This window comes from Rhinoderma darwinii, chromosome 2 (genome assembly GCF_050947455.1).
Source record: "Rhinoderma darwinii isolate aRhiDar2 chromosome 2, aRhiDar2.hap1, whole genome shotgun sequence".
NCBI lineage: Eukaryota > Metazoa > Chordata > Amphibia > Anura > Rhinodermatidae > Rhinoderma > Rhinoderma darwinii.
Window position 1 is genome coordinate 216,901,855 of NC_134688.1, and position 13,829 is coordinate 216,915,683.

A 13,829-nucleotide genomic window follows, 5' to 3' on the forward strand; every position below is an offset into this window, starting at 1 on the left:
CGACAAAACCCATTGACTTTCTGTCGGAGTGTCCGTGGTTTTAACGGAAACAATAGTGCAGCATGCTGCGTTACTGTTTCTGGTAATCTCTGACGAATCTGCGACGGAGGCCCTTAATGGAGCCTCCAATGCAGATGTGAACAGGCCTTTACTTATGAATTTCTCTGTTTATTTATTTATTTTCTGAATCAAGCAGATATTTATATGTAACAATTTACCTCAACATCGTTCTTCTGACCATCTTTTACTTTATAGTATTTTTAATACAGTCCACCAATATACCACCCATTGTTGCTCCACGCTACTCCAGCACCGTCATCATCTTTGTCATTACAGAAGTGCCCATATCTATTGCAACCCACTGAATAGCTTGCTCTTTGTACACTTTGCTCTCTACAGCCTCCTGGTTGGACCGACGGAGCGTCTCGTCCCGTTAACCAGGCTACTGTTTTGCCGTCACCATGGTTCTGTATCAGTCCTGCGAACCTGCTGATATACTGGACACACTTTCTAATGCGTCATACGTGGTTGGCTTTTTTCATTTATAGGGATTGCTGCTATAGCGAGTGAGGCCTATAGCTCATCGTAGAGCATCCCCCTTACAATCCACCAGTAATTGTGAGCTATACAGTAGGAAGCTGCTAGCTGCATTTAAGGTGGCTATTAATCCCCTTACCTACTGGTTGCCACAATTGTATGTACGCCCTGCTTTGTTCTCTCCGCACTTATTATTATGCCAGCGTCACTTTGTATGATACTTTGTTGAAAACACTCCCTACTATTTATTATTTTTGCTACATGTATTTTATGATCTACTGCTGTGGATAGGTGATATATATTGATTATTGGAAAACCCCTTTAAGGGGGTTTTCCCACGAGGGACATTTATGATATATCCAAAGGATATTTCATAAATGTCAGATAGATGCGGGTCCCACTTTGTCACGGCAGTATTATTTATATTTAGAGATATGTTACATGTACTTATTATGTGTCAAATTATTCGAGGGTGAGGCTTAATCCGTAAGCATGTTTTATACAACTGACAGACTGTGATTCTAATGACCCGATCTAGCATCATATATCCCTAAGGGCCTGTTCACATCACCGTTCGCTTTCCGTTCCGGGATTCCGTCAGAGGTTTCCGTCGGGTGAACCCCGCAACGGAAAGTGAAACCACAGCTTTCGTTTCAGTCACCATTGAGATCAATGGTGACGGAAACATTGCTAATAGTCAACTGCGCTATTGATTCCGTCAGAAAACCGGAAACCTGCCGGAATGGTGACGAATGGAAACCATTAACGATGGTTCCGTCACCATTGAGATCAATGGTGACTGAAATGGAAGCTGTGCTTTGACTTTCCGTTGCAGGGTTCACCCGACGGAAACCTCCGACGGAACCCCGGAACGGAAATGAACGGTGATGTGAACAGGCCCTAAGATGCTGTTAGTTTATGTCATTAGACACCCGGTCAGACCAGGACTTGTAGCATTAATATGGACGCTAAAATGCGCTTGTATTATGTCTGAATGAGGCCTAAGGCTCAGACCTTATAGTTTCGACAAACTTTTGATGAAGTATAAATATCTGGTTTTGCTGTACAGAAAATAAAAGGGAATTTTATGACTGAAATCCGTGATAGAACTGACTTTGCCAGAAAACAATGTAGTCAACCAGGATAATTGCACTTTTCACTATTTCTAATTATTTTATATGAGGCTTCCAAATAAAAGGATATAAAATAGGAAAGCCTCATCTGTAGAGTAGAAAACCAGTCACCAGAAAGTGTCATACAACTTTGTTCAGCTCAGGAAAGCAGACACCATGCCCAGGCACGTACAATCGACCTGGCATTATGGTATTGTTTGTCATTTGAAAAAAACCTTCAGAAACACAGCAGAATGACTTCAACAAGGGTCGTGTCACAAGTAAAGTGAGGTAAAATAGTTCTATCACATCTTCCATTGAACAACTTCCTGACCTGCCCACTAGGCGGAGCTTTGGGCGGCATTGTTCTCAAGTCCGTTAATAAATAGCGTTCTCCTCACTCCCTGTCAGGAGCATCTCAGGAACTCGTCACATACCCGGTCAGTTTATCAGCCGCCATGGCGTGCGGACCCATCTACAATCCTGTGAGTACAGTAACCCGTCGCTTAGGCATTGTGCTGACGGTAGTAAGGGAAACTAGTGCAGAGTACAAGTCGTGGCTTTTACTTCTTATATATAACGCATCTCCTGCCAATGTTATGAACGGTGTCGCTGTCCGACGCATATTATATACATATAATCGTTAATGCATTAATAGAATAGGGAGCGCGGTTGTGCACAATCTGGTTAAGGTCACGTGAGCTTGTGACTGGTTTGTTGTACACGAACTGTAAGGGTATGTTCACACGGCGGGGGTCCGTAACGGCTGAAATTACGGGGATGTTTCAGCCTGAAAACATCCCCGTAATTTCAGCCGTAACGGCATGTGCAGGCGCTTGAACGCCGCGTCAATTACGGCCGTAATTAGCGCTGCTATTCATTGGAGTCAATGAATAGCGGCTCCAATTACGGCCAAAGAAGTGACAGGTCACTTCTTTGACGCGGGCGTCTATTTGCGCGCCGTCATTTGACAGCGGCGCGTAAATATACGCCTCGTGTGAACAGACAAACGTCTGCCCATTGCTTTCAATGGGCAGATGTTTGTCAGCGCTATTGAGGCGCTATTTTCAGACGTAATTCGGGGCAAAAACGCCCGAATTACGTCCGTAAATAGGCCGTGTGAACATACCCTAAGGGTCATACACTTGACATAATACATCTGTAAATCTGTGTGTGTATATATATATATATATATATATATATATAAAATCTACTGTAATGCAGGTAACTGAATAGTGTACATGTAGTGCAACTTTTTTTTATTTTTTTTTACGAGAGAGACCAGTCAAATCGATCAAAATGATTCCCTTTTTTTTTTTTTTTTTTTTTGTGTGTATATATATATATATATATATATATATATTTAAAAAAAAGTCTACCAAATGCTAGCCAGGCCTTGTTCACACAATGTAGATTGCTGCAGATTTTTCATTTATTTATTTTTAAAATCCAAAATGGAACCTAAACAAAAGGATAGGTCTGCTCTCCTAGATCCAATTCTGGTTTTGGCTTAAAAAAGAAAAAATGCTTGCAAATGAGCACTGTATGAACAAGGCCTTTGGAAAAAATTTGTGCAGGGTTAACTGGACACCTTGTTTATCATAATCAAAGTGTAACTAAACGTTTAACAAACTTCAGACATGTCGTAGTGACATGTCAAGTTTTGATTGGTGGGGGTCTGAGACCCCCCCCCCCCCCCCCCCCCACACCAATCGCTAAAATGAAGCGGCAGAAGCGCTCGTGTGAGCCGCCTAGTTTCTGTTCGGCTTTTTGTCGAAATTGGAGTACGGGCTTAGACATTCTATTGAGTCCGTACACCGCTACATTGATTTCTGGAAAATGCTCACACGACTGCGGCTTTGTTTTAGGGATTGGTGGGGGTCTCAGTGCTCAGATCCCCACCAATGGAAACTTCTGGAATGTCACTATGACATGAATCACTGGAGTTTTTTGTTTTTTTAAATATAACTTACACACTTTTTATAAATTTTCTACTGTAAGTGCATATACAAAAATTATTCACTGCAATATCTATACTGTAATTGTCATATTCAATAGAAAAAAATCTTCAGGTTTCCTCCCACTATTTGCTATATACTAGTCCTTCTTAATCAATTAAATTAACTTTTAGAATATCATCAATTTCAATAATTCAATTTAAAAAGTGAAACTCCTATATTTCTATAGATTCATTACACACAGAGTGATCTATTTCCAGCAATTGTTTTTCTTTTAATGTTGATGATTATGGCTAAGGGTATGTTCACACGCAAACTCAAACGTCTTAAAATACGGAGCTGGTTTCAAGGGAAAATGGCTCCTGATTTTCAGATGTTTTTTTAAGCCACTCACGATTTTTGCGGCGTTTTCCACTGCATTTTTTTACAGCTGTTTTCTATAGCGTCAATGATAAACGGCCCAAGAAGTGACCTGTACTTTTACGCGGCTTTTTTTTTTTTTTTTTTACGCGCCTGTTTTTCAAAACTACCACGTAAAACAGGCCATCAAACAGAACTCAGTTTATACCATTTGAAATCAATGGGCAGATGTCTGGAGGCGTTCTGCTCCCTATTTTATTTTGGGGGGGGGGGGGCGTTTACAGCCCGAAAATAGGCCATGTAGACATACCCTCACAGTTGATTGAAAACCCAAAATTTAGTGTCGCAAGAAAATTAGAATATTATATAAGCCCAATTTCAAAGATAGTGTTTAATACTGAAATGTCGTCCTACTGAAAAGCATGTACAGTATATGCCCTCAATACTTGGTCGGGGCTCCTTTTGCATGAATTACAGCATCAATGCGGCGTGGCATGGAGGCGATTAGCTTGTGGTACTGCTGTGGTATTATGGAAGGTTGCTTTGATAGCGGCCTTCAGCTCGTCTGCATTGTTGGGTCTGGTGTCTCATCTTTCTCTTGACAATACCCCATAGATTCTCTATGGGATTTAGGTCAGACGAGTTTGCTGGCCAATCAAGCACAGTGATACTGTGGTTATTAAACCAGGTATTGGTACTTTTGGCAGTCTGGGCAGGTGCCAAGTCCTGTTGGAAAATGAAATCAGCATCTCCATAAAGCTTGTCAGCAGAGGGAAGCATGAAGTGCTCTAAAATTTCCTGGTAGATGGCTGAGTTGACTCTGGACTTGATCTAAAATGGATGCAGTAATTCATGCAAAAGGAGCCCTCACCAAGTATTGAGTGCATATACTGGACATACTTTTCAGTAGGACGACATTTGAGTATTAAAAATCATATTTGAAATAATATTCTCATTTTTGAGACACTAAATTTTTAGTTTTTATTTACTGTTCCATAATCAACATTAAAAGAAAAAAATGCTGGCAATAGATCACTGTGTGTAATGAATCCATATGAGTTTCACTTTTTTATTTGAATTCCTGAAATAGATTAACTTTTTGATCTTCTAATTCATTGAGAAGGACCTGCATATTAGGTGATCAGCCACATGTATTACAGCTGGAAATACTTTTTGTCTTCAAATATTCTCATGACCTGAGACATATTACATATAAAAAAAAATACATAACTATGATACTAGGAGCCCGGCTCCCTGCACTGTGTTCGGTCCGGACGTAATGACCTTCTGTGAATCCAGCCTTACAGTTATTCTCCCTTGGGAGAATCTGTTGTTTTGACTGAATCAATAGCGCAGTCGACTGCGCTTTTGATTTTAGTCAAAAACAACGGAACCCTGTCAATGGTGACAAACGGAAACCAATAGCTAAGTTTCCGTCACCATTAAGGTTTCCGTTTGCCTTTTTGTTGAGGGGTTCCTCCAACGGAAAGCAACGCTGATTGTGAACAGGCCCTAAACCCAAGTGTATGGAATGTTCATTGTGACTTTTCTGGAAAGAGTGTTGTCTTCTTGCTCGGAAATTATTTAAACATTGATGCCGCTATCTGCCTATAAATAAATGTCACTAAAATGATCATAGCAGCAATGCCTATTGTAAATGTTGTGGCGAGCGGCGTTTACAGATTTCGACCTCAATAATGATTATCAATGAAAAAGATAATTTTATCGTTTTTCGTTGGTTCACGTGTTTGTTGCTGAAAAAAAATTAATTGTGATGAATCCGACTACAGATCCTATTCTTTTCTATGAAAAAGTGTGTGTGGTTTAAATGAGTGAGTGACGGACGGAAAAAAAAACTGCTTTCCACCAGTTTTGCGTTCAGTTTTTTCCATCAGATTTCCTTTAGTTTTTTAGAATACAGTTGCATGCTACACTATTATATCCGCTAACAACAAAAAGGCAACCTGTCAAACCCACTACAGGTCAATGAGGGAATAAGACTCTTCTAATAGATCATTATGTATTATGTCATATCACTCATAGATCCTATAAAAATTAAAGCCAAGCACCCCAGTGTGAACAGAGCCTAAAGGTACCCTAACACATTAGAGAAAACTCAGTTGAACCTGTTGAATTTCATAGGATCGGCAGACTATCTCAATCACATGGGGCCACCTAACTCTTTCCCCCACACCCCGACGGCTAGTGTCGGGGCGGGGGGGGTAAGAAAAAAAAAAAGGGTTGGGCATTTTGGATGGTTCCAACACTGGGGCGGCTGCAAATGTTCCTTACATCCTAATGTGGTTCCATGTATCTTCTGCAGAAACAACCACTTCAGGTGAATGGAATAGATTTTTAGTTGAAGAAATGTATGCAACAAATTTGCCACATGTGCACATACCCTAGCTGGCTCCTTATGTCCAGTCATTTCTCAATGTGTTATTTTATTTCACTACTTATGTGGCAATATGTTCTTATATCACAAGCCATGCACAAAAAAGTGACTTGTTAAATGTGTATGCATAGCGTCTTCTGTTCACAACAAGTTTATGTTGTACGTCTGGCTTATATGCTGGCAAATGTTCCCGATATATACACCAGACATAGCCTTAGACTTCTATATTCCTAGGTATGCCAAAAGAGTAACTATCAAATTATAGTCTATTATGCTTTTCAATACAAATAGAAATTGTAAAAAAAAAAATGTATATTATGTCTTTACAAATCATTGCGTGATTTGTGCAACTTTATGCCGATGGTGTATGCGCCGTTAGTGCATCACTTTTTATACCGTGTTCAGTTTCCAACATTTTCAATAAAGTGACTGCATTTGTTTATTAGTGTTATGTACATTGTGACCTTCATGTATCAAAACATTCACAGAGAATGTAAAACAGATTGTAATCCATTATTTTTATTTCAATGGAATTTTTCACGATCTGTTTTTACATCAGAATAAGGATAAAAATGGATCAGAGTAATGGATTATACAATGCAGCTGTGAAGTTATTCTAAGGGAATGATGTTAACCCCTTCGCGCTCAGGTCAGTAATAGTACGTCCTGCTAAGGGTATGTTCACACGGCCAAATTTCAGACGTATACGAGGCGTATTATGCCTCGTTTTACGTCTGAAAATATGGCTACAATACGTCGGCAAACATCTGCCCATTCATTTGAATGGGTTTGCCGACGTACTGTGCAGACGACCTGTTATTTACGAGTCGTCGTTTGACAGCTGTCAAACGACGACCCGTAAATTTACTGCCTCGGCAAAGAAGTGCAGGGCACTTCTTTGCCACGTAATTTGAGCCGTTCTTCATTGAAATCAATGAAGCACGGCTCAAGGTTTACGAGCGTCTCAGACGCCTCGTAAATTACGAGGAGGAGCTTTTACGTGTGAAACGAGGCAGCTGTTAACAGTCTGTCTTTTCACACGTAACTGCCTCTCAGCGTGTGAACATACCCTAAGTAGAACGTTCGCGCTCAGGTCAGTACTATTACTGACCTGAGTAAACACGGCGCCATCTTTCCCCGGCGCGTGTCTGAGCTGTGATACCTGCTGTTTCCGACAGCAGGCTATCACAGCTTAGTGTGCAGGGACCGATCGCGGTGGTCCCCGCCGATTAACCCCTTAGAAGCCGCGTTCAATAGCGATCGCGGCTTCTTAGGGGTTAAGCTGCCATCGCCGGCCTGCTACACGATAGCGGGCCGTGATGGCTACTATGGCAACCAGAATCCTAACAATGGACTCTGGCTACGCCATCGACGGAAGCCTAGTGGGTCCCGACAAAATCAGGACCCACTATGCTTGCTGTCAGCGAACAGCTGACAGCTCTAATACACTGCACTACGCATGTAGTGCAGTGTATTAGAATAGCGATCAGAGCCTCCTGCCCTCAAGTCCCCTAGTGGGACAAAGTAAAAAAAAGTGTAAAAAAGTTGTGTAAAAATAAGAAAATAAAAGATTTAAAAGTAATAAAAGTAAAAGTCCCCCTTTTTCCCTTATCAGTTCTTTATTATTAATAAAAATAAACAAACTATACATAATTGGTATCGCCGCGTCCGTAACGTCCTGAACTACAAAACGATGTCGTTATTTATCCCGTGCGGTGAACGCCGTAAGAGAAAATAATAATAAACCGTACCACAATCACAATTGTTTGGTCACTTCACCTCCCAAAAAATGGAATAAAAAGAGATCAAAAAGTCGCATGTACCTAAAAATGGTCCTGATCAAAACTACAGTTCGTTACGCAAAAAATAAGTCCTCGCACGGCTTTCCTGATGGAAAAATAAAACAGTTATGGCTCTTAGAATAAGGTAACACAAAAAATAAATTATATTTTACAAAATGTATTTTATTGTGCAAACGCCATAAGACATAAAAAAAAACTATAAACATCTGGTATCGCCGTAATCGTATCGCCCCGCAGAATAAAGTGAATATGTCATTTATAGCGCACGGTGAACGCTGTAAAAAAAATTGAATAAAAAACAATAGTACAATTGCTGTTTTTTTAGTCACCACGCCACCTAAAAATAGAATAAAAACTGATCAAAAAGCCGCATGCACCCCAAGAAAACTACAATGGACTCCTCAAGGTCTCTAGTTTCCAAAAAGGGGTCACTTTTGGGGCATTTCCACTGTTTTAGCACCACAAGACCTCTTCAAACCGGACATGGTGCCTAATAAATTAAATTAATTAAATGTCACCTCTACTTTGCTCTAAATTCCTGTGAAACGCCTAAAGGGTTAATAAACTTTTTAAATGCTGTTGTGAATACTTTGAGGGGTTTAGTTTCTGAAATGGGGTGTTTGATAAGGGTGTCTAATATATGGGCCCCTCAAAGCAACTTCAGAACTGAACTGGAAACTAAAAATTAAATAAAAATGAGGCAATACTTCGCTTCTTACATTATACTCATAATGAGCCGTGCCCACCCCGAGATGACCCCAGTTTTGACCGTTTGTATAAACGGAGACCCCTATTAGACCGTTTCAGTGCCCGGTTTTCCCAGCATTCACCCCCGAGAAGTGTATTTCTATTGATGAATCCCTGGTACATTTGAAAGGGAGGCTTCAATTCCGCGAGTACCTGCCGGGTAAGAGGGCAAGGTATGGCGTGAAGATGTATAAGCTGTGCGAGAGTGCATCCGGGTATACCTACAAATTTAGGATATATGAAGGGAAGGACACCAGTTCTCAGCCCCCAGAATGCCCCCCCTTACTGGGAGTTAATACAAAAATTGTGTGGGATTTGGTGCACCCACTGCTGGACCAGGGTTACCACCTCTACCTGGATAATTTTTATACCAGCGTCCCACTCTTCAACTGCCTCGCTTCCAGAAGTCCTGCGGCATGCGGCACTGCTAGAAGAAACCTGAGAGGCCTCCCTACGACTCTGCTTGGGCAAACACTCAGAAGGGGTGAGAGCAGGGCACAATCTAGCAGCAACATATTGTGTGTCAAGTACAAGACCAGGAGATGCCACACCAGTACCCATGTACCAGTACAGGGACCCCCAAACTAGACTGCATCCTGGACTACAATAGGTACATGGGAGGGGTGGACTTGTCAGATCAAGTCCTGAAGCCTTACAGTACTTCTGGAAGCGGGGCCACAGGCATCGTACCAGGGCAACACTTTTTAGGAGAAGTTCCCCAAACTGGCAAGAAGGGAAAAAGTCAAAAGAGGTGCAGAGTCTGCTATAAGAGGGAGATAAGGAAGGACACAATATATCAATGTGACGCGTGTCCCGAAAAACCAGAGCTCTGTATGAAAGAGTGTTTTCAAATTTATCATCCATCCCTTTATTTTTAATTTACCCCAGTTTTACTCGCTCTGATCCACTTCGCACAGCTTACCCCTCCTCATCTTTGCCCTCTGAGCCCTGCTGTGTGCCCAGGCAGCTGATAACAGCCACATGTAGGGTATTGCCGTACCCGGGAGAGCCAACATTACAGTTTATGGGGTGTAGGTCTCCGGTGGCACATGCTGGGCACAATATATCGGACACTGACATGGCATATATATAGAAAATTGCAAATCTCACTCTGCACCATCTGCTGCGCATTATCTTTTACACAATACCTGTGGGGTCAAAATGCTCACTACACCTCTAGATGAATTCCTTAAGGGGTGTCGTTTTTAAAACGGGGTCACTTCTCGGGGGTTTCAACTGTACTGATACCTCAGGGGCTTCTGCACACACGACTTAGCACCAGAAAATTCCCAGTAGGCCACATGGTGGTCCTTTCCTTCTGAGCCCTCCCATGGGCCCAAACGGCAGTTTATCACCACAAATAGGGTATTGCCACACTCAGGACAAATTGGGCAACAAAATGCGGTATTTTATTCCTTGTGAAAATAAGACATTTTGAGCCAAAACTACTTCTTATTGGAAAAAATAATTTTTTTTTTAATTCACAGCCCAATTCAAATAAATTCTGTGAAAAAACTGTGGGGTCTAAATGGTCACAACACCCATAAATAAATTCTTTGAGGGGTGTAGTTTCCAAAATGGGGTGACTTCTGGTGGATTTCCATTGCTTTGATACCTTTGGGGCTCTGCAAATGCGACATGGCACCCGAAAACCAATCCAGCAAAATCTGGGCTCCAAAGAACACATAGCGCTCCTTTCCTTCTGAGGCCTCCCATGGGCCCAAACGGCAGTTTATCACCACAAATGGGGTATTGCCGCACTCAGGACAAATTGGGCAACAAAATGGGGCATTTTGTTCCCTGTGAAAATAAGAAATTCTGATCAAAAATTACATCTTATTGGAAAAATTGTCATTCTTTTAATTTCACAGCCCAATTCAAATACGCGCTGTGAAAAAACTACGGGGTCAAAATGGTAACAATAACCATAAATTAATTCCTGGAGGGGTGCAGTTTCCAAAATGGGGTCAGTTTTGGGGGATTCCGACTGTTTTGGCACCTCAACACCTCTCCAAACCAGGCATGCTGCCTAAAATATATGCTAATAAAAAAGCACCAGCAAAATGCACTAAGTGCTTCTTTGCTTCTGGGGCTTGTGTTTTAGTCCACGAGCGCACTAGAGCCACATGTGGGACATTTCTAAAAACTGAAGAATCTGGACAATACATATTTAGTTGTGTTTCTCTGGTAAAACCTTCTTTGTTACAGAAAAAAAATAAAATAAAATTGAAATTCAGAAATAAAAACGAAATTTGCAAATTTCACCTCCACTTTGCTTTAATTCCTGTGAAATGCCTGAAGGGTTAAAAAACTTTCTAAATGCTGTTTTGAATACTTTGAGGGGTCTAGTTTTTAAAATGGGGTGTTTTATGGGGGTTTCTAATACATAGGCCCCTCAAAGCCACTTCAGAACTGAACAGGTACCTTAAAAAAAAGGCTTTTGAAATTTTCTTAAAAATATGAGAAATTGCTGTTTATGTTCTAAGCCTTGTAACGTCCTAGAAAAATAAAATAATGTTCTAAAAACGATGCCAATCTAAAGTAGACATATGGGAAATGTGAACTAGTGACTATTGTGGGTGGTATAACCGTCTGTTTTTCAAGCAGATGCATTTAAATTCTGAAAAATGCTATTTTTTCTAAATTTTCTCTAAATTTTGCAATTTTTCTCAAATAAAGACTGAATATATCGACCAAATTTTACCACGAACATGAAGCCCAAAGTGTCACGAGAAAACAATCTCGGAATCGCTTGGATAGGTTTAAGCATTCCGACGTTATTACCACATAAAGTGAAATATGTCAGATTTGAAAAATGGGCTCTGAGCCTTAAGGCCCAAACTAGGCTGCGTCCTTAAGGGGTTAATGACTTATTCCATTGATACACAACATCTATAATAAAAGAAAATGTAAAAGTCGTCATTTGTGTGATCTATGCAAATGTATGTTTATATGTTGGAACCCTTTTTATTTTATTTTTTTTTCTCCCCCCCCCCCCCCCCCCCCCCCACGTGTTTATTTTCTGAAATTGAATCAAAAATGATTTTGCAAACATACCATACCTTTGCATAGCTTTTATGAGCGCTTACTCCCTTCTGCTGAGACATTTTCGATTCATAAGGCCCCATGTAAGAAATGTACTTGGATGTTTTCATAATTGTTATCTTTACTTTTCAGCCTGTTCCATTCCACACCCATTTTCACAGTGGCATCAACGATGGCACCATGGTTATTGTCAGTGGCGCTGTCCTACCTTCAGGTGACAGGTTTGTAATTTGTTTAATATGTTGCATTGATACATCTTGTATTTAAAAGAGAACTCTCCAGCACATAAAGAAGCAAGCAAGGCTAAATGGAAGACAAACCACTTACCTTGTTAGCCTATGGTAGCGGTCTGATGCTGTCTTGCTCCCTTTCTGATGCGGACCTGCATGTACTGGCGGTGGGAATAAGTGCTGCCAACACTTGTAGTCAATGTGGTGACACAAGATTTGTGCCAGTCACCTGCAGGTAGCAGCATTGCTATTGCCATGCATTACCTATTCAGGCTGCAGCTATAAGGGTATGTTCACACGCAGTGGCTTCAGACGTAATTCGGGCCGTTTATGCATCGAATTACGCGTGAAAAAAACGGCACCATTACGCCTCCAAACATCTGCCCATTGCTTGCAATGGGATTTACGGTGTTCTGTTTCCATGAGGTGTAATTGTACGCGTCGTCTTCAAAATACGGTGCGTAAAAAGACGCTGCATCAAAAGAAGTGCAGGTCATTTCTTGGGACGTTTCCGGAGCCGTTTTTCATTGACTCCATTGAAAAACAGCTCCAAAAACGTCTGTGAAAAACGTAAGTTGCTACAAAAACGTCTGAAAATCAGCAGCTGCTTATTTTCAGACATTTTTGAGTTTGCGTATGAACATGCTCTTAAAGGAAAAATTATTATTCAACAAAGTAGTCCTGGTTTTTTTTTTTTTCATTTAGAATAAACATCCTGCAGGACGAGGCTAGCCATTAACAATGCTTTAAGGCAGGGGTCTCAAAATCAGCCAGGTAAATCGGCCGCACATAGAAAAAAGTTGACGGTCCGCATTACTTTCAAGTTTGATACATTACAAAATTATTGTTAATCAATTAGTTATTTGAACTACTAGAACACTACATTACTATAATAATCACGCTAGGTTTAAACACTGGAAATTTGAGTTTACTCCACATGCTTATTTTAACAATCCAGTTTAAAGAGGCTCTGTCACCAGATTCCCAAATCCCTATTGCATGTGATCGGCGCTGCAATGTAGATAACAGTAATGTTTTTGTTTTTTAAAAACGATAATTTTTGGCCAAGTTATGAGCTATTTTATTCATATATATATATATATATACACACACACAAATGAGCTTTGACATGGACAACTGGGCGTGTTTTTTTTTTTTTTTTTTTTTTTGTGTTTCCAACTGGGCGTGTATTGTGTTCGTTACATCTGGGTGTGTTTACTTGTTTTACTAACTGGGCGTTGTGAATAGAAGTGTATGTTGCTGACAAATCAGAATCATCCACTTCTCATCGTTCCCAACCAGCTTCTGGCAGTGCACAGACACAGCGTGTTCTTGCGAGAACACGCTGTTGATAGGTCATCAGTTGTCCGGTCGTGGACAACCCCTTTAATAATGCACTCTAGGAGAGAAGCATGAAGTAGTGACAGAAATGCTGATTTCAGCAGTTTGTCATTTGTGTGTAAATATGCAGTCGTTTTGGTGAACTAATATCCTACCAGCTGCAGTACGCTGCAAGCCCTGTGAATTTGTGTTCAGACATAACCATGAGCTTCAGGCTCCCCCGCTGCTGATTGACGGCTTTCTATGCACCGTAAAAGCTATGAATCAGTGGTTGTTGTGCAGCTATCCCTCAGCTCATGAAT

At 40.8% G+C, this 13,829-nt stretch overlaps 1 protein-coding gene across 1 annotated transcript in view; it reads left to right on the forward strand.

The window, feature by feature from the left end:
* The first annotated feature begins 2,006 nt into the window (after positions 1–2,006).
* The window catches only part of LOC142742747 (galectin-9B-like), a 32,237-nt gene continuing 20,414 nt past the window's right edge, over positions 2,007–13,829 (forward strand). Inside the window, exons 1-2 of the mRNA XM_075852834.1 lie at positions 2,007–2,134; positions 12,089–12,177. Of these exons, the coding sequence (XP_075708949.1) occupies positions 2,108–2,134; positions 12,089–12,177 (116 nt within the window). The 5' untranslated portion in view covers positions 2,007–2,107. The remainder of the gene's footprint in view (positions 2,135–12,088; positions 12,178–13,829) is intronic.